This window comes from Periophthalmus magnuspinnatus, chromosome 7, assembly GCF_009829125.3.
Source record: "Periophthalmus magnuspinnatus isolate fPerMag1 chromosome 7, fPerMag1.2.pri, whole genome shotgun sequence".
Taxonomy (NCBI): domain Eukaryota; kingdom Metazoa; phylum Chordata; class Actinopteri; order Gobiiformes; family Gobiidae; genus Periophthalmus; species Periophthalmus magnuspinnatus.
Genome location: NC_047132.1, coordinates 11076879 through 11102327, shown reverse-complemented (window position 1 = coordinate 11102327; position 25449 = coordinate 11076879). Strand labels below are relative to the sequence as shown.

The following is a 25449-nucleotide window of genomic DNA, read 5'->3' as shown; positions in this document are numbered from 1 at the left end:
CAAATATCAACAGCAATAAATATTTTCTGCAAATGTCAAAATTCAAGATATTCTATGTGTAATTATGCAAATATACACAAACATTGTCGTCTTGCTAGCTTATTTTCAAAGCAAGGCATATAGTATAATGTGTGGAAAATTAACCACTTGATAAAACAGGACTTCTGAGCTTTGAAATAGAATAGTCTTTATTTTTAACTTTTAAAATAACGGTTTACAAAGTGCAGTGCACTCAGAATTGTTGGAAAATACTAAGCAAATTAAAATAGTAATGAACAAAACATGTAGATAAAGCAGACAGATAGATCAAACAACACAATAAATACACAATATATATATATATAAACTAAAACAATACATTACAATGCATTTGAGGTAAGGCTATTCAATAAGTGAGTTTTAGGAAGTGCTTTAAAAGATGATACTGATAAAACAAAACTACTCACGGGTAAATAGCATGAGAGTGAATGAGTGAGGGTTGAATTACACTGATATTGTTTTTGTAGTGGATTAACTGATAAATTCACTCTTTTTGGAGTTCAGATATGCATTCTGGTGCTAGACCTAAACAAGCTTTAAAAGTGATCAGAAAAATCTTAAAATCAATTTTCAAACACACAGGGAGCCAATGGAGGCAGGCTGAAACAGGTGTGATGTGTTGTCGTCTATTAAAGCCAATGAGGAACCTCACTGCTGCATTATAAACCAGTTGGGAGGCATGAGGGGGATTTACTGTTGAAGTCAGAGAGGAGGGAGTTACTAAAGTCTAGACAGGACTTAGTTTTGCTCTACCTGGGTCTTGTTCACAAAGGAGGGAATAATGGAGCATGAGATTGACAAGCGGATCAGTGCAGCATCCCCAGTGATGCGGTCGCTGTATCGGACTGTTGTGGTGAAGATGGATCGATTACTGCTCTATCTGTTTCTACTCCTACCTATGGTCATGAGCATGGGTAATGACTGCAAGAAGACAGATTCAAGCAGTTGAAATGAGTTTCCTCTGCAGTCACACAGGAGGAGCTCGGAGTAGAGCCGCTGCTCCTCAATGTAGGGAGGACCCAGCTAAGGTGGCTCGGGCATCTGTTCTGGATGCCTCTTGGAAGCAGTATGGAGTATCGGTATCAGTTTCAAAAAATTACCAAAAATTGTGGTATTGCCCATCCCTAGTCTGGGGATATCTGCTCTAACTGTGTCCCGGCCCTGGTTAAAGTGTAAGAAAAAAATAAATGGATGGGTACACTGAGTATCTTAATTGTAGTTATTATAGTTTGACTGATAGATTTAATGTATGTTTTTTCATTATCTAGCATATGTTTGTTTTCTGTTTTCTCTGCTGTTGATCTTAGGGTTATTCCAGTTCATCTTTATTGCAGACTCATGGTCCATTTTAGTTTGTTGACATAACACTGAAATCTCCCCATAGTGGGACAAGTAAAGGTCCTCTTATATCATCTGGTCCCTCTCAGAGTGTGTCGTCATATGTCTTTTGAGGTGAGATCTTTGAGCAAAGTTTTTCTCACAAATTGAACACCTGAAAGGCCTAACTCCTGTGTGTATCCTGACGTGTCCATTTAGATGAGACTTTTGGCTAAATGTTTTCCCACAGAATGAACAGCTGAATGGTCTGTCCCCTGTGTGCGTTCTCATGTGGAGTTTCAGAGTTGATCCGACCGCAAACCTTTTACCACAAACTGAACAACTGCAAGGTTTCTCTCCTGTGTGAACTCTAGTGTGGATTTTTAAGTGATGTTTACTCCGAAATATCTTTTTACAAATGGAGCACGAGTGTTCTGTCGTCTTGTCAGCTCTTTCGGCTGTTCCTGTCATATCTCTGTTGTTTGTAGTGACACTCGTCCCTGGTTCTTCAGCCTCTGTTTCCATGTGTGCTCCTGAACAGCTGAATGGAGCTCTCCAGTCTTCATCGTTGTCTGTGTCAGTCTCCCCCTCAGTCTCTGGGTGTAATCGTGGCTCTGTGTTGACATCTGCTCCCGGTGTCTCCTCTCTCGGCTCAGTTTGTTGAAGCTGTGAGGACTCCTCGATCTTCACACAGACAGAACTGGACTCTGGGACAGTCACCTTCAGTTGATCCTCCTCCTGTTTGACGTGTTGTTCCTCTGGCTCCTCTTTAATGACTGGAGTTTTAACTGGTTTCTGGTTCACTCCCTGGTTCAGATCCTGGTTCAGTCCCTGGTTCAGTCCCTGGTTCAGTCCCTGGTTTAGTCCCTGGAGCACACTTTGGTTCAGTCCCTGGTTCAGACCGGGACCAGGACTCGCCGGGATAGTCCTCAGATCCGCTCTGAACAGCAGCACGGTTCTCGGGTTCAGAGCCTCCAGCAGCCCCTGTTTCCTCCGGTTCTCCTCTTTGGAGCGGCGCAGTTCCTCTTCATATTCCGCTATCGTTCTTTCAAAGAGCGCAAATATCTCTTCCGCAGCCGCAGTCAGCCGCACATTCACCAGAGCTCTGAGCTTTTGGCTTTTAGACATGTTTGCACTGTTTTTAGCTTTAGCTCCGAGCTAACCGCACTCACAGCTGCGTCTTCCGAGCGTAACATGCGTCACGTGTTTCATTTGGACCAATCACAGAGATTTTTATCCTCAACGCGGAAGTAATTAAACGATCCTCGCAGACAGGTCGGTTTTGTTTTTGCATCTTCCCTTTTGGGCAAATTTACAAGCTTAATTTACGTATTTATGGTTTTGAACACATGTGCATGCTTTACGTTAATAATTGATCTGAATAATAATTAATTTTGCTCTATTGTTTATGAAAATCTTCGTCTTTTGACGCATATTGGATTCTTCTCTAAATATGCCTTTAGTTCGCTATACAAATCATATTGTTATCGATGTATTCTTATTAAAAAAGACAAACTTTTGCTGAAGAAATTGAGTATATTTTTACAACAAACAACTAGCTAATCGGAAATTGATCAAATGAGGAGGTAGTTGTTCCCAATGACATCTGTGTCAAATCTTTGAATAAAGCATACACAAAAAGCTCTACCAGCAACTAGATATGCATTTGAGCAAATATCAATACTGAAAACAGTATCAGAAATGATGATATGAGACCACATGGCAATATTTAAGAAACTGTCTAAATCTTTCTTTTTTAAATCATCATGGTGTAGTAATTGGTATTGAGCATCCATCATTTTCCTTATTTAAGTTTGAAATAGTTGTATCAGAGTAAAAGAACAAGAGTAGAGTGAAAATGACCAAAAATATGTATGATAAATATGTAAAATGTAAGCTAATATTAATGTGTTTGTTTTGTCAGTCCATGGCGGATCAGCATGAGTCCATCGACCTGGGCTCACCTCCCCTGGGCCCTGAGGCAGAGACAGGCTGGTTCCCTGGTCCTCCTCCACCCCTCTATGTCTGCACTCTCACCCCAGCTCTGGAGGCCAAAGCCAGGGACGAACTCCAAGAGAAACCAGAGTGGAGGCTCCGAGATGTCCAGGCTCTCAGAGATATGATCCTCAAGGTTAGAATTTCAATTAAATATTTTACACAGCACTAAGACTTTGTAATAGGACAATAAAATCAAACTGTGATCTGCACCAAAATCACAATTTGAATGGATGCAATCAGCAAATCACAAAAGCTACAATTTTTTAAGTACCATAATTTCCTTCTCAAACAACAAAATCTCCTGTCTTATTCTGCATAAAAAACTGCTAACCCTGTAGTTCAGATCTGTACAAACATGTTTTGATTCTTTTGTTAGTTTCTTGTCAGTTCATATTTCAGTTTTTGTCAATTCTTCTGAACACACTTAAAATATGAGCTTTGAGCATACTCTTTAAAAATATTTATACTTGCTCAAATGAGTATCTAGTTTCAATACTAATTTTAGTATCTGATTCTCAATACTCTAGCTACTAAAAGCCGTCAGTCTCCATATTTCAACTACTGCAATAATGTTTATTGCAGCTCTTTTAGGTCTGCAACCTTCCTCTTCTTCTGGTGAGCAACCTTTACCAAATGAAAATGCTAGAGAGCTGGTCATTTTAGCAGTCGCAATTTATTGAGTAAATACCAGAGTCATGGCAAGACGGTTGAGTACAGTTAGCTGCTTAAAAAACATAAACCATTATCCATTTATTATTTGCACAAGGTTAGGCATTCAGTTATTTAGCAAAATATGTATAATTCAGAAATCATTGGTGAGCTACTTGGAAGCAAGTGGAGAACTATTGTTGGCTACTGAACTACAGGTTTGAGACCCCTGATGTAAGCTGTGTGACCAATTGTGTGGACCAACAATTTTCCCTAATTTGTGTTACCGTTTTGGATCCTGATTATGATGAATGTCTCTGTCCTTTTTCTCACTCATGGTTTTATATCTTGTCTGTAGGAGCAGCCAAACCTTCGAACGCGTCTTGATGATGCGTTTCTTCTGCGTTTTCTTCGGGCACGTAAGTTCGACTACGACCGCGCACTGCAGCTGCTCCTGAAGTACCAGGCCGGGAGGAAGGCCTGGCCTGAGGTGTTCAAGGACCTGAAGCCATCATCGGTGAAGCACGTTCTGGAGCTCGGCTTTCTCACAGTGCTGCCCAAACCAGACCCACACGGACGCTACATCCTCTGCCTCAGACCAGGTGAGGATTAGGACATTAATATTAAGACAGAACTAAACCAAGATTAAACTAGGGCTGAACCAGAACTAAACTAAAACTAAGCCAGGACTAAACCAGGGCTAAACCAGGGCTAACCTAGGGTAAAACCAGGACTAAACCAGAACTCAACCAGGACTAAGCCGGGGCTGAACCAAGGACTAAGCAAGGACTAAATGAGAACTAAACCAGTATAAAGCAAGAACTGGGACTGAACTGGGATGGAACCAGGATGAACCAAAGCAATATAAGAAAAGGACCCCACACCAGAAAAGTTACACAGTGAACTTATAAGTACTGCTGCATCTTAATGTATACAGATTTGTTACCCTAACGAGCATTAGCATATGCAATTGATTCCTTATGTAACTGTTTCCAGGGAAATGGACGCCCAATGACTACCCATTTGTGGATAACGTTCGTGCTCTGTACCTGACTCTGGAGAAGCTGATCCAGCCCGAAGAGGCCCAGGTGAATGGGATCGTGATCCTGGCCGACTACAGTGGAGTCGGAATGTCGCAGGCCTCCAACCCGGGGCCTTTCCTCGCCAAGAAGGTCGTCAGCATCCTGCAGGTTAGAGCACACCTCTCACATCACTAGTATTATAGGTAGAATAGTCAAACATTTTTGTCAAGCAATGGTAAAGTTACTTCGAAATAAGAAAGAAATGACTTAAGTAAGGGTAAAAAGCATTTGGAAAAATTACTCAAGCAAGAGTAACTTAAAGAATAACTGTAACATCTGATGTATAATTTGATGTTAGAGTGATTTGAAGGTCAAAACATTTAATAATACACAAAATCATATGTTAAAATTATTTCATATTGTCAACATAACATTTGTCACTCATAGACTTAAGCTCGTTACACACTACAGAACATTTTGCCTGAATTAGGACCCTCTTTGCTGTGGTTTCAGTGCGATTCTGAGCTGCTCCTTCATATCATAACCACAAAACATTACCACTGCACCAGCCAGACACAGAGGTGCAAGGTACAAACTCAGGAAGCAGTCAAAATAATTAAGTGACTCGTAACTTTACAACTTAACCTCTCATGAAGTTGTAAAGTGAGCATTCTCATCCATATTATCCATTAAAATTTGACACCTAGTCAAAGTTGCAAATAAATACATAATAAACTGAGAGTGGGGATAGGGATTGAAAACAGAATATTAACTTAATAAATAATCACTTTTTCACATTCTACTTCACAGGACGGCTTTCCAATCAGAATCAAAGCTGTAAACATCATCAATGAGCCCAGAATCTTTAAAGGAATCTTTGCGATAATTAAACCTTTTCTGAAAGAGAAGATGGCCGAGAGAGTGAGTAAAGTCTGTAAACTACAGTAAAATGTGGAGTGTTCCTCTGGTGGAGGGTTCAAAACCTGTCTCCATGGATATGCTTAACATTACATTGCCTTGAATATTCCACACTATGGCATTAATCTAACACTTACTCAATTACAATTTTTCATAGCTTAAAAGTAATTTACTGTGAGCGGGGTTTCCTCTCCATAGATCTGACCAGGTGGCATCAACTGGTCATCTCCATGGAGATAGATCTGGATATGTTTAATGCCATATTGTGAAACATTCCAGGCAAAACAAAAACATCTACATGGAAACAAACAGGTAGGATGGCAGTAGAATCAATATGACAATTTGATCAGGCACAATTGCGACAACTGCAGTTTGCAAGTGCCATAATTTTTTCCACAAACAACAAAATGTCATGTCTTATCCTGCATAAAAACTGTTAACCTTGTAGTTCAGATCTGTACAAACATGTTCTGAAATGTGATTCTCGTGTTACTTTGTCAGTTCAGATTTCAGTCTATTTCTTTGGGACATGTTTAAAATGTGAACTTTGAACAGAATCTTATTATCAAAACATAAATCACAAATCTAATCACAATTGTACTAATACTAGTCAGAAAATCATAACATGCTCCAGAAAAGTTCCAAGGTACACCTTTAATAATCGCCTGTGTTCTTCTTCAGTACGTCCTGCACGGCTCAGACCTGCACTCGCTGCACAGACAGATCCCTCGCTCAGTGCTGCCCCCAGAGTATGGAGGCACTGCTGTAGACCTGGACCTGGGGGCTTGGTCCAGACTCCTCCTGGACTGTGAGGAGGAGTTCATCGTGGAGTTCTGTCAGCCCGACCCACTAGAGGGCATCGTGCTTCCAGACTCCATGTTGTTTGAAGGAGAAGGGGCCAGTGGATACGAGGAGGACAGCTTCAGGGCCCTGCGCTCACAACTGTACTACTGCTACTGACATACGCCATAGAGGGAGTATCTGTGTGTGTGAGAATAACTTGAATTCTAAGTTTTACAAAGTTGTAAAGTGTGATGTCACTTCCAGGTCCATCAGCTGATTGACAATGAACATGTTTACAGTTTCCTCTTTTTTTTTAGCGACAGTCGTTTTAAGCTCACAAGGTTATGAACATGGATCTATGGTTATAATTGTGGCAAAGTGTACAAAGGAGGTTGTGGTATGAAGCTAGGCCAGGCTAAGCTAACGTTAGCAGTGACCGGCAGTTAGTGAGATATACACACTGGTAATCTGTGTTATACTGTCTTATTACGACATTATTTACATATTTGATAGTTTGTAGTTAAACTCTTTTGAAAAGTAACTGAAAAGTAACAAAACAACTCTAGTAATCAGCTGTGAAGTTTCAGTGAAGTGACATCATCACTTCACATTTCTATAGGCTGCGTTCACGTGACTTCACAATATTGTAGAATCTCTATTGATACTTTGCTGTGACATCATGCTGGGGGGGACAGCATGCATTTCTGTGGAAAAAGTTTCAGCAGTTACCGTGGTGACAAGATGCACACATTAGCAAACATGTCCACATAAAAAAAATAATAATAACAAAAACACGAAAAAATACAAAATGAATTTAAACACCACATTGTCAAGTGCCTGTGATCAATGGAAGTATTCATGGTCCTGTTTAGATGTTTGGTTTTCAACAAAAAGGTGAGAGTGACTAAATGAAAAACTGTTGGCTAATGCTAGCTAGCTTTTAACTGTAATTTTATTTGAGAGGGACTTGCTGAAACTACAACAGGTGACCTGATTTGTGCTGTTAAGTCAGTTCTTTGTGGTCAGATTGTTAAAACAAAGCTCAGAGTAGCAGACAGAATATTGCCTCTAGTTAGTTCACCCCCCCAGCCCAGGGAATGTTACTGACATCTGCTGCAAAGTATCAATAGTTTAAACTCAGCTGGAGACGGGTCAGAATTCTATGGTGGAATCACTGGGCCTATCCACATGAAACAAAAACTGGCACAAAGTTCAACGTCGTCTCTGTCGGTATAAATGAACAAAAGTATAATTATTTTTTCACAACTGCTTCAGAAAGTGGTGCCAGTTCTCAACCCCAAACTCCCTATTTTTAACAGTACAGACTTTAAGCCATAAGATTAATATGACAGTTTTGTGGAGCAAAATTCTAAACTAATTATAAGGTTCAACATTTGTTTGAACATAGGTTTGGATGTTTCTTTCAAAAACAGTGAATCTCCCATAGTGTTACACAGGCCCCGCCCTCCCTTTATAAAATATGACATCATCATATTGTAGAACGTGAAAGCAACCTATTCTTATTTGATTATTTACTTAAATAGTATTAAAGGCCCTGTACCCAATTTCTGTTCATCTCAAACGGCAATAGATAAAAAAGTCTATTGTTTTAAATCATCTGATTTTAAAGGCACTGTACTGGATTTTTACAAACTTAAAAACATGAAAAACAGGACTAGTTAATTTTAAATGGTTTGCAATGGTCCAAAGTTATACCTCACTTACCTTATGCATTCAGAATATCCCGATTCTTAGTTTATAAGCTCTTTTCACAAATCACAGAGACCAGAGCAGAGTTTTACTGCCACGGTAAAGCTAAAAACAACTAGCATGCTAATATGCACATCCTGATCATCAGACAGTAACATAGCTGACATTTTTAGACCTCAAGTGCTGCTTATACAATAGATCTGTACTGGGACAAAACACATTTTGCTCAAATACATGGGATAAATTGGATACAGGACCTTTAAATAAATCTAATGTTGTTCAAACTACTCAAATCAGGTCAAGTTGTTCTAACACATGAAGATATCACTTTTTCACTGCATTTTCTGTTTCATATAAAAATAGGTGGGGACGTTAGAGGGCAAAGGCCAATATATGACACAAAGTCAGATTTGTAGTTTATACTTAGTCCAGCTCCTGTAGGTGCAGGGCTGAATCTTCTGCATGGGTAGCCTTTATTTATCTACTTCTACACAAACATGTTAATATGATGAACTTGAATTTACAGTAACTCTTTTAATTTAAATGATTTACTTAAAGGAACTGTATGAAGTCTGCACTCTTACACTTTTAAAAATGGTACTATAGTCACAACTGAACCTGTGTAACGTAATAACCTTTCAGATCAGAGAGAAGCATTTTAGGTTTAAACCAACTGGACAGCACTGAAACTGGCAACACAAATGAGAGACTCGTGTGAGGCTCGTTCTGCAATTTGATTGGATAATTGTCTTGAGAAACAAAACTCCAAATTATAACATAAACAATTTTAACATCATGTCCAATGTTTTTGTAATTAAGAATAAACCAGCATTACAATTGTTATTAGTAAATGTTATATTTTAATTTGAACATGTTTACCTTTTATCTGGGGACAGATAAGTTCCTGAAACTTAAAATCAAAATGTTGCATACAGTTCCTTTAAGTTTACTATGGTTTACTTAGTTTTAAACATATTTCTGAGTAGTTGAACCTTTTTGCTTATTTAGATATGTTGTAGCTAAAGGCACTAAAGTGAACTATTAGCCATACATTTTTAAAATTATCTCCAGTTTTGTGTATTTTAATTTAGTACTAAAAACTCTCAGTTGCCTTAAATGTATTTGTGTTTGCCATATTGATCATTTTGAACCAAAGCAATACTGTCCATCCTCTCAGTGCTCTGGAGAGGAAGTGTATTCTGTCGTTTCAAAGGAGACATTGTCCAAAAGTTTGATCTTTTTTACCAGCTCACAGATGGAGTTTTCATTGGTACCAGAAGAGGGCGCCAATATCATAATAATACATCAGTTTACTACTATATGCTTTTAAATTTTAACTCCAAGACAAGACACACTTTCAGGAGGGTCTGCCACAGCTTGTCTCCATGGAGACCTCAATGCTTTGCCTCGATGTTCCACAGTATGGCTTTAATTATATCTATCTAGTATGTATTCAAATGCAATTACAAATTTAGAAAAAATGACTTTTACTGTGAGCGAGGTCGCCTCTCCACAGAGCTGACCTATCACCACCTCCCTATCCATAGTTTTTTGAATGGTGAAAAGTTCTCAAAATGTTGCCTATAACAGGAATCTGAACCCATCAATGAAATGCCACACTGTGGAACATTTTAGTGGAACATGGAGACATTATCATGTTCCCTGACAGAGGATTGGCTGTAGACCTCTCTATTAAAAACCTTGAGCTGATCACCGAGATTTTAAACCACTGGATCTTGGTTAAACTAGCAGATTCTAACCCCACATACTGTGAGGCAAAGTGCTCAAGGCTACAGGTGTCTGTATGCATTATATAAAGATGCACTGTGTAACTTTTTTGCCACTTGCTTGTTTCCATGGAGATTAAAAGAATGCTAGAAATAAAATACTGTAATGAATTAAAGATTTTATGTAGACCTTTAATGCCATACTGTGGAACATTCCAGGCAAATCATTGGCATTTCCATGGAGGTAAGCAGATGGCTTACCTTCTACAAGAAAAGTTTCACGGTGCATCTTTAAGTCATCAAATGTTCAAATGTGTTTAAAAAGACAGAATAAAATGTGATATGTTTCTTTTAGCGTTTCCTGAAGCTAAAATCCTGAGTTTCAGGGCCTTTGTTTACGTTTGTGCTTTAGTTCAAGTCATGTGAATGTCATTAGATCATTTTGTATTGTTTTATATTTAAGCCTTATTATGTTCTCTTGATTCTAAAAATGTAAACTTTAATACTTTTGCCTGGAAATCTTTGAGTCTTAACACTACAGAGGTGAGGAGGAAGAGGTGAGGAGGAAGAGGTGAGGAGGGGTCCAGTACAGAACTGCTGGAAAACTGAGTCCACCTTTCAAAATTTGATATAATTTTTTTTATCACAGTGAAAATTTCCAGATATGAGAGAAAATGAGGTATTATTTAGTTATTTTAGGTCAAAGTTTTTTCTCTTTTGGTTTCCACTCTTTTGGTAAATATATTGTTTATAAATTGCCTTTGGATTTTGAGCAGTTTCACAGTTTCAGAAGTGTTCCTCATTGTTTTCCAAATAATACAGGTAATTCATATTTTAAAGGTACAGTATGTAACTTGCTGGAGGAGGCACGTCACCAGCATGATTCCATGGAAATAGAAAGTTAAAACCAAACTTTGGAACATTGTATTCTCCATGGAGATAGACACGTTTTATGTCATACTGTGTAATGTTATAGCCAAAGGAACAAAATTTCCATGAAAACACAGATAAGAGTTTTTTAAGTGCAATAAAACAGCAAAATGAAAAATCATGTTTTTATTTTTGCCTATTTTTTGGTTTTAAAGTTACATACTACGGCATTAACTAAAAGGGTTTTACTATAATAAATCAAATACAACACAGGATTATCATTTTATTTTAAACAAATGTACGTAGTGCTGTATCAAAATCAAAAAATGTTTCTTTTGCTAGCTGCTTTTTGTCATTTTTTTTTAAAAGTCTGAATGGGTCGAACTTAACTTTTCTATGTAATATTACTCCTAAGAACAGTGAACAGAGCTGTGTTTTGCCAAATTGTCCAACAGGCCATGTGAAAGTGCAATAATGTGTATTCTTGTTATTTTTTCCATGTTTGTTTTCGTCCTGCATGTGACAATTAGCCCATGGTGGTGGTAAAGAGTGAAGATATATTGAAGTGTCTCTGTCTGTTTTGTACCTACTGTCTTCTCTTATGTAACACTTGATATGGACGTTAGCGTTTTATGAGGTGACTTAACCTGAGTTTATGGCTCATGACGGTCACAAGGCTTATTCCATCATTAAATCCAGTGTGACTATGGAGTACTGTGAGGAGTTGTTATGATACTTTCTAATTCGATATTAGGAAATAGACTTGATACTCTTCCGATTCTGATACCACGATGATAGTTAAAAAAAACACTCTTTCTTTAGACAGAATGTGATTTTTAGCATTACATGGTAGTACTTTCTTGTATATTCCCATGTGTCTTATATCTGTGTAATCCCTCAGTGTCCAGTAGGTCCATAGTGGTCAATTCAGGAAAGGTTATTGTTAGTGTGGGGTTTTAAAAGTCAGTATTTTTTAGTGTCAATACTTGCTCAAATGAGTATCTAGTTTTGATATAAATTTTATTATCAATTAGTATCTGACTTTTGATTCATTTAACAACCCCAGTGCCAACTTTGTGTCCAAAAACAGGCAAAAACCTTCTGATCACAAACACCTGGCTACAGGGGCGGAGCTTGAAGTGTGGATCCGTGTTAGACCAATCACACTGTTCCTCATATGTCCAGACCCCGCCCCTCCTCCCCCTTCACTCTCACCTTTAGTCCTCAAGACGCTGCCCCTCCTCCTCCCTCACTCTCCCCGTTACTGCTCCAGACTCTGCCCCTCCTTCCAGATTTCAGATTTCTTTTCTCAAAATAAAGTAAAAATATAATAAACTAATCACAGATAAGTTGAAGGATGTCAATACGTAATAATTATAACTAGAAAAAAGATCATATTGTGAATTCACGATGTTTTTAAATCAGACCTATTATGTTTATTCGACTTTTCATAACTTTTAGCCATGTTATAGTTGTTTCTTCTCATTCATCCTCTGAAGTTGTTTTTGGAGTGATTCGTGCATGTTTGCAGAATCTTTAATTGCTTATTTTCAAGACTCCATTTTGACGATTTCTCACGTTTTCATTGCCACCGGTACACGCCCTCTGTGACGTACGCACTTTGCTCTTCAATTTTATTTTCTTAATCGGTGATACTCAGGATTTGGCAGCGTCATGTAGTCATTTTGAAACAAATTAAGAAAAAAAAATAAAAAATCAGCTGCTCGCTAGTGTGACGTGCAGCTATCCACAGGGGGCGCCGACAGCTACATGGCTCTTTGTTGTGATGACGTTTACAGCTACAGTTTTCTAACACAGAAGCCAGTGAACTTGTTTTTTTTCATTAAGTGATTTAGATGAATATTGTGATTTCAAATGTGCAAATTATAACATTATAACATAATGATCCTATAGAGAGACACAAGCACAATCTTTTTTTACAGTGTCGTTTTCAGTAAACAGCCACAGTAGCCTATTTGAGGATTAAAATAGATTTGTACGGATGTTTTATATGAGCCATCTGTTCTGTTTCTCAGGACGGGGTAATTTGATCTGCCTTTGTCAATTCAACTTAATTTTGACTCCAAACAAATCCCACTGGTTTGAATTCTTCTGTTTGAATTCTTCTGGTCTGTGGGACACTGGACAATAATGAGTCGCCCACATCATAAAACACCAGCCGCCTTTGTATCGACTCAGCACGGGCTCAACGCTGAGTCAGAAATGGATCACACAGTTTGCATTAAAGTTGCACTATGTAACTTTCCTGGTGGAGGTTCTGCCACCTGCTTGTCTCCATGGAGATTAGGGATGAGACAATAAACAATAATATTGTTTATTGTGATAAAAGGGTCGATGATCATTCTTTCGCTTTATGTACTTGTGATAATCGCCATAGAAACGAGCAGATGACGCACACAGACCAAGTTACAGGTCAGATCTGTGGAGAGGTGGCCCCGTTCACATTAAAAATGCATGCTTTCAAAGGTATTTTTTAACATATTACAGAAAAGTTGTAATGCCATATGGTGGAACATTCTGGTCAAAACAATTCCAGCTATTTCCAGGTAGACAAGCAAGTGGTAGAACCTCCATGAGAAAAGTTACACAGTGCACATTTAATTGCACTTATCTATCTCCATGACAAGCACCAGGCCAAGTTACGAGTCGGCTCTCTGGATAGGTGAGACTGCTCACAGGGGGAATGCGTGTTCTTCTATGTACTTTTAGAAATTAAATCACCCGCAATTGAATAAATTACGAAAATATAGGTTTAATGCAATATTGCGGAACATTCCAGGCAAATAACATCTAATAACATTAATAACATCTCTATGGAGTCAAGTGGGTACTCTTATGACACGGAGAGACCTATTAATGCAACACTATGTAACTCTGGAGGAAAAGTTCAAATCATACTTTGGAACATTCTCTATGGAAATAGATTACTGTGGATTATAGCCAAAGGAACAACATTTCCATGGAAACAAGCAGGTGAAGGCCCTCGTCGAGCCCAAGTAAGAGTCATGTTTATGGAGATGCAAGCCCGCTCAGTAAGGACCAGCGGTGGATGAAGTGCTCAATCTTGTGATACATGATACAGATTTTGGTCACAGTAACAATACAAATCTTTTTTTTTTTTTTTTCTTATGAATTTTCAAGACATTTCAAAAATGCAGTGAAGTAGAAAGTACAGATACTGCTCTGAAATGTAGTGAAGTAAAAGGAAAAAGTATCCGCTGTAAAATGTACTTAAGTAAAGTACAGATCCTGAAAAATTCTTTAGTGTAATAAAATAATGAAAATACATGCTTATTTGAATCTTTTTTGTCTAAATAGTTAAGTACTTTAAATACACATAAAAACATTCTAATCACATTGTAAGTCATAAAAATGCCCTTTTGTGCAGTGCAGAGTGTGGCGCTCCCTCCCTGATTGCATCACTGGTAATCCCCGCTCTGCTGGGACAGTGAATCAGACGTACATATGTCATGGAGGAGGACATACCAGTGTGGCTCTGCAGAGGACTAAACACAGCTCTGTCCCTGTGTTAGTGAATCTCCACGGATCACACGCCTTAAGGGGCTTTCTCACACTGTTTTGGTCATGAGAGAACATAAATGTGGGCCTGCTCCAGCTGTAAACATGCACTATAAAAAAACAGCCTACATGAGCTAAAATCACTTAAAACCGGAGTACTTGGCAACCTGCTTTTCTCTATGGAATTGCTATTGCTCTGAACATTCCACAGTATAGCATTAAACTTATCTATCTTGCATTTATACAACTCCAACTACTGATTTTATTGCTCAAAAATCCGATGAAAAACGTGCATCGTGACTGTCAACAGGGCCCCCTCCACAGATGTGACCTGGCTTATTCAGTGGTCTCCACGGGGATGAATACATTTATTGCTGTGTTGTGGAACATTCCAGGCTTATCAGTAAAATCTCCATGACCCTCCACCAGAAGAGTTCCACAATACAGCTTTAATAGGGAAAAAGTGTTCACACAACTATTCATCCATCCTTTAGCCAAAAAATATATATATGCTGGAGCCGTAAAACTGATGCAAAAGTGCAAGTATGAGTGGAACTAGTTTAGCCTTGCAGTGAACTTATTTCAAAGTAAGTAATAGTATTAGCTCTGGGTTATTTCACACTTTCAGTATTGTTCATATATATTTATGTTCAGCTGTACCTTTTGTTCTCTTATGTAACATTCGATATGGCCTTTAACATTTTATGAGGTGACTATAGGGTTCACAGCATCGCATGACCTTCACAAGGTTTTATCCAATCATCAAATGCAACGTATATGTGTGTGTGTGTGTATTTGTGTATGTGTATGAATGTGTGTATGTGTAGGCCTGTGCATGTGTGTGTATGTGTGCATGTAGAAGTATGTATATGTATCTGTCTATGTTAAAGTATGGGTGTGTTTGTGTATATGCGTATGTGTGCATATATGTTTGTATGCGTATGAGTGTAAGTATGTGCATGTATGTGTATGTGTATATATGTGTATACATCTATATGTGTATGTGTATATATGTATGCATGTGTATGTGTATGTGTGTGTGTATATGTGTATGTGTATATATGTATGAATGTGTATGTGTATGTGTATGTATATGTGTATGTATGACACTGGGAGGAGGTATTCCAGCCACAGCTGCCTAGAGACAGACTGACCAAGATGTGAATGCTTATTTGTGCCAAAGGCCTTTTGGATAACAGATCATAGAGACACTACCACATAGAGAGCGGTGGACTTTTCCAATGATACAGCCAGAGCTAGAATTTGAACTGCTAAGTGTCTGGTCATGGGGCAACTGCTGCACCTAAGTATTTCTTCATTCATCATAACAATCTTTGCTAAACCCCTGTGAACAATAACTACAATATTCACACAGGTAAAGTGAGTGGAGTGAACTTCCTGGCTTCCTTTTCTTTGATCAACCACATTTATATACGTTTTATTTTAAGTACAAATATGTAGATTATTTGTCCATAAACGGAATTCCCTTTTAAACCAGCGACATCATTTACACAATAGATTGATCTAATAAACAGCTGTCCACAGATCAATATTCTTGATTAAAGTCATGTTTCACTGAGGCCATTCCTTTTGCAGAGAACCAACCCACCGAGGAGCCGGAGCCAGTCCAGCCGCGCTCTGATTGGTCCGGACACGGCTAACTCCATTTTGGAAAAACAGCTGGTCAAAGACACAACCTTTCCCCGTTGTTTGGCGATGATTCCCGAGGAGAGACGAGGAGACTACGGCGCGCACTGCTCCAACTGAGAACAGCGGCGTTTACGGAGCGTTGGCGGTGACTCGGGAGCGCATCGCTTTGTCCTTGCGGTTTGAAACTTCTCCGGGGGAACGTTTGCTGTTCAATTTCCATTATAACAAGTGGATGAAAAGAGGAGGCGACCCGATCAAGGTTAGTGTTAGTGGCGCTGCTTTTCCAATCTTGGCTGGATGAATGTCACTGCACGTTTTGCGCACTGACGATGTGAAATAACTGTGTGTATCTTGCGGAATATCTATGCGTAAAAATACCCAAAAATGCTTTATTTGTGATGTTGACAACTGCAGAATACGTGGTCACGATTCTGCCTTGGCTGTGCGTTGTGATAGTAGGAAGACAGACAAGGCTAGAGACAATGCGTTTTGCCATTACGCAGTGTTCAGTCTAAACACTGGATAAATCTGGGCTTTTAAAGTGGCACGGTTTTATTGTTATTAGCGTTGTTTTTCCTCGTGCATAGGCGGTGCTGGCGTGTCCGTCCCCCCCTGCTGCCCGTGCGTATTGGACTGGTATGCCTGGTCTTCCCACACATCGCTGCTTCTGCTGGGATCCGTGGAGCAAATCTAATGATAGACTGGACAGCTTCTAAAGGGCTTTTCATATCGTCCTCTCATCGCCGCTGCGCGTTCAGTTCGCTCTCATTTCGCTCTCATTTCGCTCTCATTTCGCTCTCATTCTAACCACTTCATATTTTATCCACGTTTCATTGAAGCAGCGTTGACAACAGGTCCCGTGAAGCTGGAACGAATCCGCTTAGGTTTCGGTTCGGTGGCTCCTCTGGCTCTTATATTGTCGATACTATAGCTGCAGCGGTTAATCGGAAAAATCGTGACTACTCGACTATTGGAATTCGCAATTGTTATCTATCTAAAATCTTATATAACAAAAGCAGCAGTGTTATTAAATCAAAATGCCCAAAAAATAATATAATAATAATAATAAAAGATTTTTTTTTATTTCTGGCGCATGGTCCAATCAAAGTACTATTCTCAATACTTCAAATACTTTCACGCTAAGTGGAGTTGTACTGCAGAGGAGTGTAGCAAATGCAAACAGCTTAAAGGGCCCGTATTATGCAATTTTCTGATCTATGTTTAATGTTGTTTCCTCATCACAAACAGACCTGGAGTTGTGTTTTGTTTCATTCACACATGTTTAACTCACAAACTCTGCATGTTTACGCTGAGTTTTTCTCTCAAACAGAAAACACTCTGTTCCACCTTGTGATGTCATGTGGTGATACAGGAAGTGCTCCACTGTGTTTTTAAACTCCACACACCTTCACTAAAATCATTTTGATAATTTTAGCTTCGGAATTGCCGATCTCTACTGAGCAAAAGATAAAATGTAAGCGTTAACTTGAAAACTACAACTTCATGACATCACAAGGTGGGACAGAGCATTTTGAGCTTTGGAGATGTAGAGAGACTAATAAGGTGTTACTCAAACATATGTGAATGAAACAAAACAACTCCAGGTCTGTTTTTGAGGAGGTGACAACATTATAACATGGCACAAGAGGCGATTTTGTGGAACATAGGACCTTTAATATTTTGTGTTTCAGTTTTTCGGAGTTGCCTACTGCAGTGTATTCCTTTAATTTGAGGGAAGTAACTGTAATCTGAACAGTCTATCGCCAAATGAAAGAGCAACTGTAACAGAACACAGCTGCTTGAAATTAGTATTCTGAATGCCTCCATATTTTCATTCCATATATTTAATTATGCTACTGCTCAGCACTGACCATTAATACTATTTATTCATAATTATTTTCAATTTAAAAACCTTCAGTCACCATATTTCAACCTTTATTAGGTTAAAAATGCATTTCCAAATCTCAAAATCTCAAAAAAGAATAAACTGTGATGGTGATTTTTCCGATTTTGTGATTGTGATGAGATTTGAGAGATTTAAATGCAGTATTTAGTTCATCACACTGTAAACGACTCCAGGCACATTCACATCTGAGGGACTGAAATCTGAACTGCTAAACTAATACAAGAATCCCATGCATTTCAGAACATGTTTGTAACGGTCTAAACTACCGGTAGAACAGGATTTTTCTATAAATAGATCAGATGTTTTGTTCTGCAGTGGACAAATAATTACAGCTTTTGTAATTTGATAAATGCTCCAAATCAAATAGCAATTATGATTAGATTTGAGATTAGATTGTGACTAATTGTTCACAGAGATGGAACAAATACCCAAATGTCATGATATCGTATCGTCAAACGTCTCACAATAGTAATCATGGACCATCACAATATATCAAAGTCTCTTACTGAGGTCGTTTTCACACTGCCACTAATCAGGTGGATGTAAAAGAGAGCGGCTCCACCTGCGATCTGGAGCACAGGTGGAGTCAGCCAACCGTGAATCGAGTAAAAAAAGTGCTTGGAATTGGGCAAAAAACACTTGGATTACGTATATTTATAAAAGCCTTTCTTCTTCTGCCTCCTCCGCGCACAGTCCTCACGGTGTATTTAGCCACAGGTGAAAGAAAAGTCCACTGCGTACAAAGGAGGCGAGCACGTGTGTGTTCACAGGGCTCTGCTGCTTAAAGCGTGTTGTTATAGAAATAAGTTATTTGATCAGCTGAAGAACTGTCATGTGGCTCATGGTGTTTGGGGTGAATGATGTGCTGTGTGTGAACAAGACCAACCCAAAAGTGAAGTAAACAGAGCTAAATCCACAGAGCCATTAACATGTGTGAAAACAACTTTAAATTCATTATGGTGCAGCAATAGCTAAAAAAACAGAGGGAACTATATAGACCATGATCCTTTGCTCTGTTTCAATGGGACTAAATAATAACTAATATTAAGCACTTTTAAATCTTCATTTTTGAATTACGACAGAATTAAGACATTTTAAAAGGAAAAAGGACCATATTCACAATTGTGTAGTCTCCACAAAATATCGTAATATATATGGTACCGTGATATATCTTGAAAATTGATTTGATAAAGTAAATTTTCCATTTGTTTCTCCAGAGACTTCCACATTTCAGAATATTCTATATCATATTAAAAGTTTGAAATGTTGCTCAGGGCTAATCAGCTCTGTGGAACTAATGCCCACCTATAATATTTAAAATCTGTGTCTGAAACTTTACAAACCACAAAGTTATTAAAGCATTTCACAGATTCTTTTGTTTTTAAATGTGTTTTTTGGACTTAAAACAGTGGTGTTATGGGTGTCAGTTAGCACGTAGCTGCTTAGACTCAGTGAAGCCTTTGAACTTGTCTATGGGAAATTTGCTTTCGGATCCGGAGCAGGTGGTCACTGACTCACTGTTGAGCTCCATTGTGTCTAGTCAACATGTGGAGAAAAAAAACAAAATCGCTGACTAGTCGACTACTAAAATAATAGCTAGTGGCAGCCCTAGTCGAGAGGGGAGGGGGCAGGGGGGGAAGGCAGGGGACGGGACAGGACAGGGGAAACAGAGGGGGTAGGCGAGAGCAGGGGGGAGGACAGGGGACAGGTGAGGGCAGGGGGTACAAGGGGGGAGGGAGTGAGGGCACAGGAGGTTTGGCAGAGCAGAGCCTGAGCCGTGGGGAGCGTAGCAGCTGAGAGGAGCCCACACTCTGCATGTTGTGCTGTTGGGGCAGTGCCAGCGTTATTGGGCCCTGGTGATAGTGCAAATAAACACTGGCTGCTGGCCTGACTCCGGCTCTGATCAAATCTTGGATCGCACTGCAGGAAGATGGTATTTAAGGTTAAAGGGGATTTGTCCTTTGTGTTTGACCCATCCTTCAGTGTCTCTGGGTTAAATGTGTCAGGGTGGGGGGTGATCATAGTTTCTGAAATACTGACATTAAGCAGGTCTGGGGCGGAGCGATATTATGCCAAAACGTAGGCACCGAACGAAAAGGTCCAGTCAGTACCAGCACCGAAAAAGTAACGTTTGTCCAGCGCCAACTTTGGGTTCTTTAGCTTTAAATGCCAGAGTCAATGAGCCGATACACGCGCTGCACTGATTTACCAGCAGCACACGAGCTCACGAAGCACGACTGCTCTGCACAAAAGAATAAAACAAACAACTCACGTTTAACACAGGTTCATGTGTCCAAACGAGAGATGAAGAAACAGCGTGTTCAGAGATTCAGCTTATACTTTGAAAAAAACACGTCAAGTCTCCAGAGCGGGGCCTTTACGCTGTCTCAGAGTCAAAGGGTCGTGCACAATAATAAATCCACAAACGGTGACAGTCTGAAGTGTTCACGTAAAGGTGAAGATAATACAAACCAAACTCTGCGAAAAATCCTCTTCTTCCTCAGTCCTGGTAAAAGCGTAATTCACAAATAAACGTGGTGTAGTAAATGTGTGGTTTAAGTCATGTGTGTGAGTGGGTCTGGTTCATTTGTGCATTTGTTTTGAGTTTGAACTTGACATTGTACAGCCTAGTACTGTGTTTGAGTGATGATATTGATGAATGAGCGATAAGTATTTTTAAATAATAGTGGGCATTAATTTACATTTAAAAAATACAGACACTGAATAAAGAACCGAGTAGGAACTGGTATCGAAAAGCAGGTATCGTTGTGGTACTGTGTCCAGCCCTAAATGTGATTGGTTAACTCTACCTGTCACTCATATTGGTGGGTGGGGACATTTTTTTATTAATTTTTTTTGTGTGAATCTTGATACGCTGATATGAAAAAATGCATAAAAATACTCAGATCATGATTGGATTTTTCTGACTATATCCCTCAGCCGTCGTCATGGTGATCTCTTTGTGTTGATTTATTGCTGCTTTACTCCTCTTTTAAATATTTGCAGTAAACGGAAGTATATAATTCACTGCACTGTTACGTCCGAGCACATTCTCTGAAGTTTTCTGAAAGATTCTTAGTTTGTCGGCTCCTCTGGGACTCGACAGCTGCTCAGAACAAGACTCAACACTGGTCCAGAAGAGAGAAAGAAAAGGAGAGAGGGGAGAGAGAAATGGAGAGAAGGATGGAAAGATGAAGGAGAGAGAGAGGTAATGAGTACAAGAGGCAGGAAAAAAAGATGGTGATGAGCTAGACTGAAAGGGGTGGAAAGATGGAGTGAGAGAAGAGAAAGATGGATAGGTGACAGAGGGAGGGAACAAGGAAGAGAGAGATGAGATGGAGAAGGAGAGACAGGGAGAAGAAGGAAGAGAGAGGAGTAAGAAAAGAATAGGAAAAAGAGGAGGAGAGCAAAACAGAGTTGAGAGTGGGGGATAGAGATATGAGATAGAGGGAGCATGGGAGAAAGGAGAGAAAGGGAGAGAAGGAGAAAGAGCAGGAGAGCAATACATAGTTTTAGAAGAGGTAGAGGTGGAGGAGAGAGGGGGGCAAGAGAAAGAGAGACAGGGGGCATATAAAGATGAGAGAAAAATGGGGGAGAGAGAGGGAGTGAAAGATGGAGAGAGAGAGATGGGGATTTGGCCTGTTCCTCACAGACCAGATGTTTGAGTGAATGTCTTTAAGTTTTGTTTGTATTTCTCGTTTACAGTCACTCGAGACGCGTTTACAAAACCAGTTTATCGGAGGTGGCGTCGTGACGAGAGGAACATTTCAAACTGAATTTCACACTAACAATCTAAAGAAACAACAATCTGAAATGTGAATGTGAGTTTGAGAGTTTGAGTTTGAGCAGCAGCAGCAGACAGGATGATGTCAGGATGTGCCCTCTGTGTGAAGTTTACCAAACATGGACTGTTCTGAGTCTGCTCATGTGAAAACAGGAGGAGAGAGGAGGGAGGGATGAGAGGAGATAGAGGAGAGAGGGATGAGAGGAGGAGGGAGGAGAGAGAGGGAGGGATGAGAGGAGGAGAGAGGGAGAGAGAGGGGAGGGAGATGAGGGAGAGGAGAGAGAGAGAGGGAGAGCAGAGGGAGAGGAGATAGAGAGAGGGGGGGAGATGAGGGAGAGGAGATGGGGGGGTGAGGGAGAGGAGGGAGAGGAAATAGAGAGGGAGAGGGATGAGAGGAGGAGAAGAGAGTAGAGAGAGGGGAGAAATGAGATGGAGAAGATGGAGAGAGGGATGAGAGGAGAAGAGAGAGGGGGAGAAATGAGATGGAGGAGATGGAGAGAGAGGATATAGAGAGAGGGATGAGAGGAGAGAGAGGGGGGAGATGAGGGAGAGGAGATAGAAAGAGAGAGGGAGAGAGAAGGGAGAGGAGATAGAGAGGGATGTGAGGAGGAGAAGAGAGTAAGGAGAGGGGGAGAGATGAGATGGAGAAGATAGCAAGAGGGACGAAAGGAGAAGAGAGAAAGGGAGAGAGGGAGATAGAGAGGGTGGGATGAGATAGATACAGGGAGGGAGGGAGAGAGATGAGGGAGAGGAGAGAGAGGGAGAGATGAGACAAAGAGAAGGAGACAGATGAGGGAGAGAGGAAGAGTTGAAGAGATCAGATATAGAGGAGGAGAGCGTGAGAGAGATGAGGGAGGGGAGAGAGAGAGATGAGATTGGGAGAAGAGACAATAGAGAGGAGAGAGAGAGGGATGAGAGGGTGAGATGAGATAGAGATGAGGGAGAGAAGGAGAGAGGGAGACATGCGATAGAGGGAGAGATGAGACAGAAGAAGAGAGATATGAGAGGGAGCGATGAGATAGGGAGAAGGAGAGAGACGAGGGAAAGGAGGTGAGGGTGTGGAGATAGAGAGAGGGACGGTTGAGATGGAGAGAGGGCTGGATGCAATGTGAGCGGGGAGAGGACGTGGAAATGGGAGAGAGAAAAAGAGGGACAGAATGACAGGAAAGGAATGAGCAAGCGAGGGAAAGATGGAGGGAGATGAGATGCAGTGGAAGCAGGAAAGAGAAGGGGGAGATGGAGAAAGGGAGGGAGAGAAAGGGGAGGAGATAGGAGAGAGACAAAGAGAGAAATGGGAAATGGAGAGAAGAATGGAAAGATTAAAGAGAGAGGGATTGTGCATGAGAGGGAGAGAGAAATGACGATGACGATGACCCAGAGCAAGAGGAGAAAGGTGGAGTGAGAGAGTGGGGGAAGAGAGTTGGAAATATGACATAGAGGGAGGGAACAAGGGAGAGAGATGAGATAGAAGTAGAGAAAGGGGGGGAGAAGAAGGAAGAGATATGATGGAATAACAAAGGGGAGAGTAAAACAGTTTACATAAACATGGAGACAGACGGAGAGGGAGAGAAAAAGGGGGAAGAGAGGGAGGGAAAGATGGAAATATAGACATGAGAGAAAAAGGGGAGAGAGAGAGAGGAAAGTTGGACAGAAGAGAAAGAGAAGCATGGAGGGAGAGTGGGAAAACAAAAGATGGAGATGATGAAGTGTGAGAGGGAAAGAGGTGAAGGTCAAAGAGAGAAGATGGAGAAACAAGTGAGAGAGAAGAAGAGAAGAGAGAAAGATAGTGGAGGACGTTATAAAAATGACAAGAGAGAGATTTAAAAGAGAGATGGAGAGAAAGAGCTTATATATTTGGTTGACAATATGAGACGCCTTTAAATACCCTTTTTAATAATAAAAGATTGTACCTGGATTTGTACTAAATCAGGAGATAAAGCTGGAGACTTAAGCCCGGACTTTAGGTCTAAGTGAGGGCTGCATTTCTGAATGGAAGCAATGAATTGTGGGTAGTCGTTTATCACATAGAAAAATCACAAAAGCTTGTTGTTCCTGTAGTTTAGACCTCTATAAACATGTTCTGAAATGTCCCTGTGCGTCAGATGCCCTCCCTGTGCATCCCTGTGTTCTCAAATACATGGGATTCTTGTATTAGTTTACCCGTTCAAATTTCAGTCTTCTGTCAAATATTAATTCTTGCTGGAGTTGTTTCCGTCTTAAAAAGGAATGATTCAGTTCAGAGTGCACAATGTAAATCATAAACCTAATCGTAGCTATATCTGTCAGAAAAATTATAAATCAGTGTATTTATTTTTCTTTTCTAATACGGAGCAGATTCCACACACAGGACTGGGGCACGGTCTCTTCCTGAAGCCGTATTTTCCTCTGTTATAGAGCTCTGCCAACAACAACATCACTTCCCTGAGAACAGTCAGAACCCTCCACCCTCCATCCTCTCCTCCCTCCTCCCTCCGTCCTCTCCTCCCTCCCTCAGAGACAGTGTGTTTAGCTCACAGAGGGGGCTAGACATTTACAGTGCACTCCCTCTCTCCTCTCTCTAATCTGTGGTAAATGAGTATTCTGTTTTAATTTTTATCAAACTGACCACAGACCCCCCCTAACTCTCTCCTTCTCCTTCTAACCCCTTCTCTACCTCTTTCTCTGACTCTCTCTTTCTCTTCTGAGTTTGCCTGTTCTCTCTGTGTCTGGGTGTGTTTCCTCTGGGCGCTCCGGTTTCCCCCGTCAACCCAACGCACGCACAATAGGCCAAATCTTAACTGTATAAATAAATGGACATAGCTGACCTGCTAGCCGCCACGTTCCAAAGAGGAAGTGAGCATGGGCACACTTCTGGCTCCATTGACTTTGGCTCCAGTTCAGTTTCTATTGAAAAACTCTCACCCCTCTCTCTGTAACTGCAGCTGTCAGACTCGTCGTTTTGGTCTTAAAATGTTCGTATTAACCTGCTCTACATAATCCTGGTGTTTTTATTTTGTTATTGTGTCTGTAAATCAAGATATGAACATTAATAATCATTTTTGGGGGTCAATATTTTTTGTGGGGACTTCTTCTTCTTTGCGCTAGTGGGAAAAGTTTGTTTATTTTTCTGTTCTGTGATGAGATTTGAGCTGTGGAGGGCTGAAATATGAACTTCTGTGGCTCACTACAGACACAAACTAACTTCCTAAGTGCTGCGTTCAATTATTTATTTCTTGCAGCTAATCTTTTTTAACAATTTTGTGCATTTAGAATACTTTTTGGGGGATAATTCTGCTTTAAGTTTTGTTTTCAATATTATCCTTTTGTGTCTATATTTACTTCAGCAATATGTCACACTTCAAAATGTGTTATCATGAACCGATACCAGAGCAGAGACTGAAAACTAGATTTACTTCCTTAATACAAAAGTAAAATAAGAGAAAAAACTGATCCAAATGTGTTATGTATCCCTCAAGTAACTGCAGAACAGCTTTGTGTAAATAGAAATTCAAACAAGAGACTTTATGGGTGAAATGGACCTGTTGTTTTATTACACTA

General features: G+C 40.1%; 2 protein-coding genes across 2 annotated transcripts in view; both read left to right on the top strand.

The window, feature by feature from the left end:
* Positions 1–2587: 2587 nt before the first annotated feature.
* ttpal (tocopherol (alpha) transfer protein-like) lies at positions 2588–7503 on the top strand. Its single transcript, XM_033969584.2, has 6 exons — positions 2588–2631; positions 3281–3487; positions 4361–4604; positions 4999–5192; positions 5835–5945; positions 6624–7503. Exons 2-6 carry the CDS (start codon positions 3284–3286, stop codon positions 6900–6902), a joined length of 1032 nt encoding a protein of 343 aa, XP_033825475.1. The 5' UTR covers positions 2588–2631; positions 3281–3283; the 3' UTR covers positions 6903–7503.
* An 8718-nt stretch (positions 7504–16221) lies between these two features.
* The window catches only part of pkig (protein kinase (cAMP-dependent, catalytic) inhibitor gamma), a 41420-nt gene continuing 32192 nt past the window's right edge, over positions 16222–25449 (top strand). The window contains exon 1 of the mRNA XM_033969665.2: positions 16222–16481. The gene's annotated coding sequence lies outside the window, so the exon portion shown is untranslated. The remainder of the gene's footprint in view (positions 16482–25449) is intronic.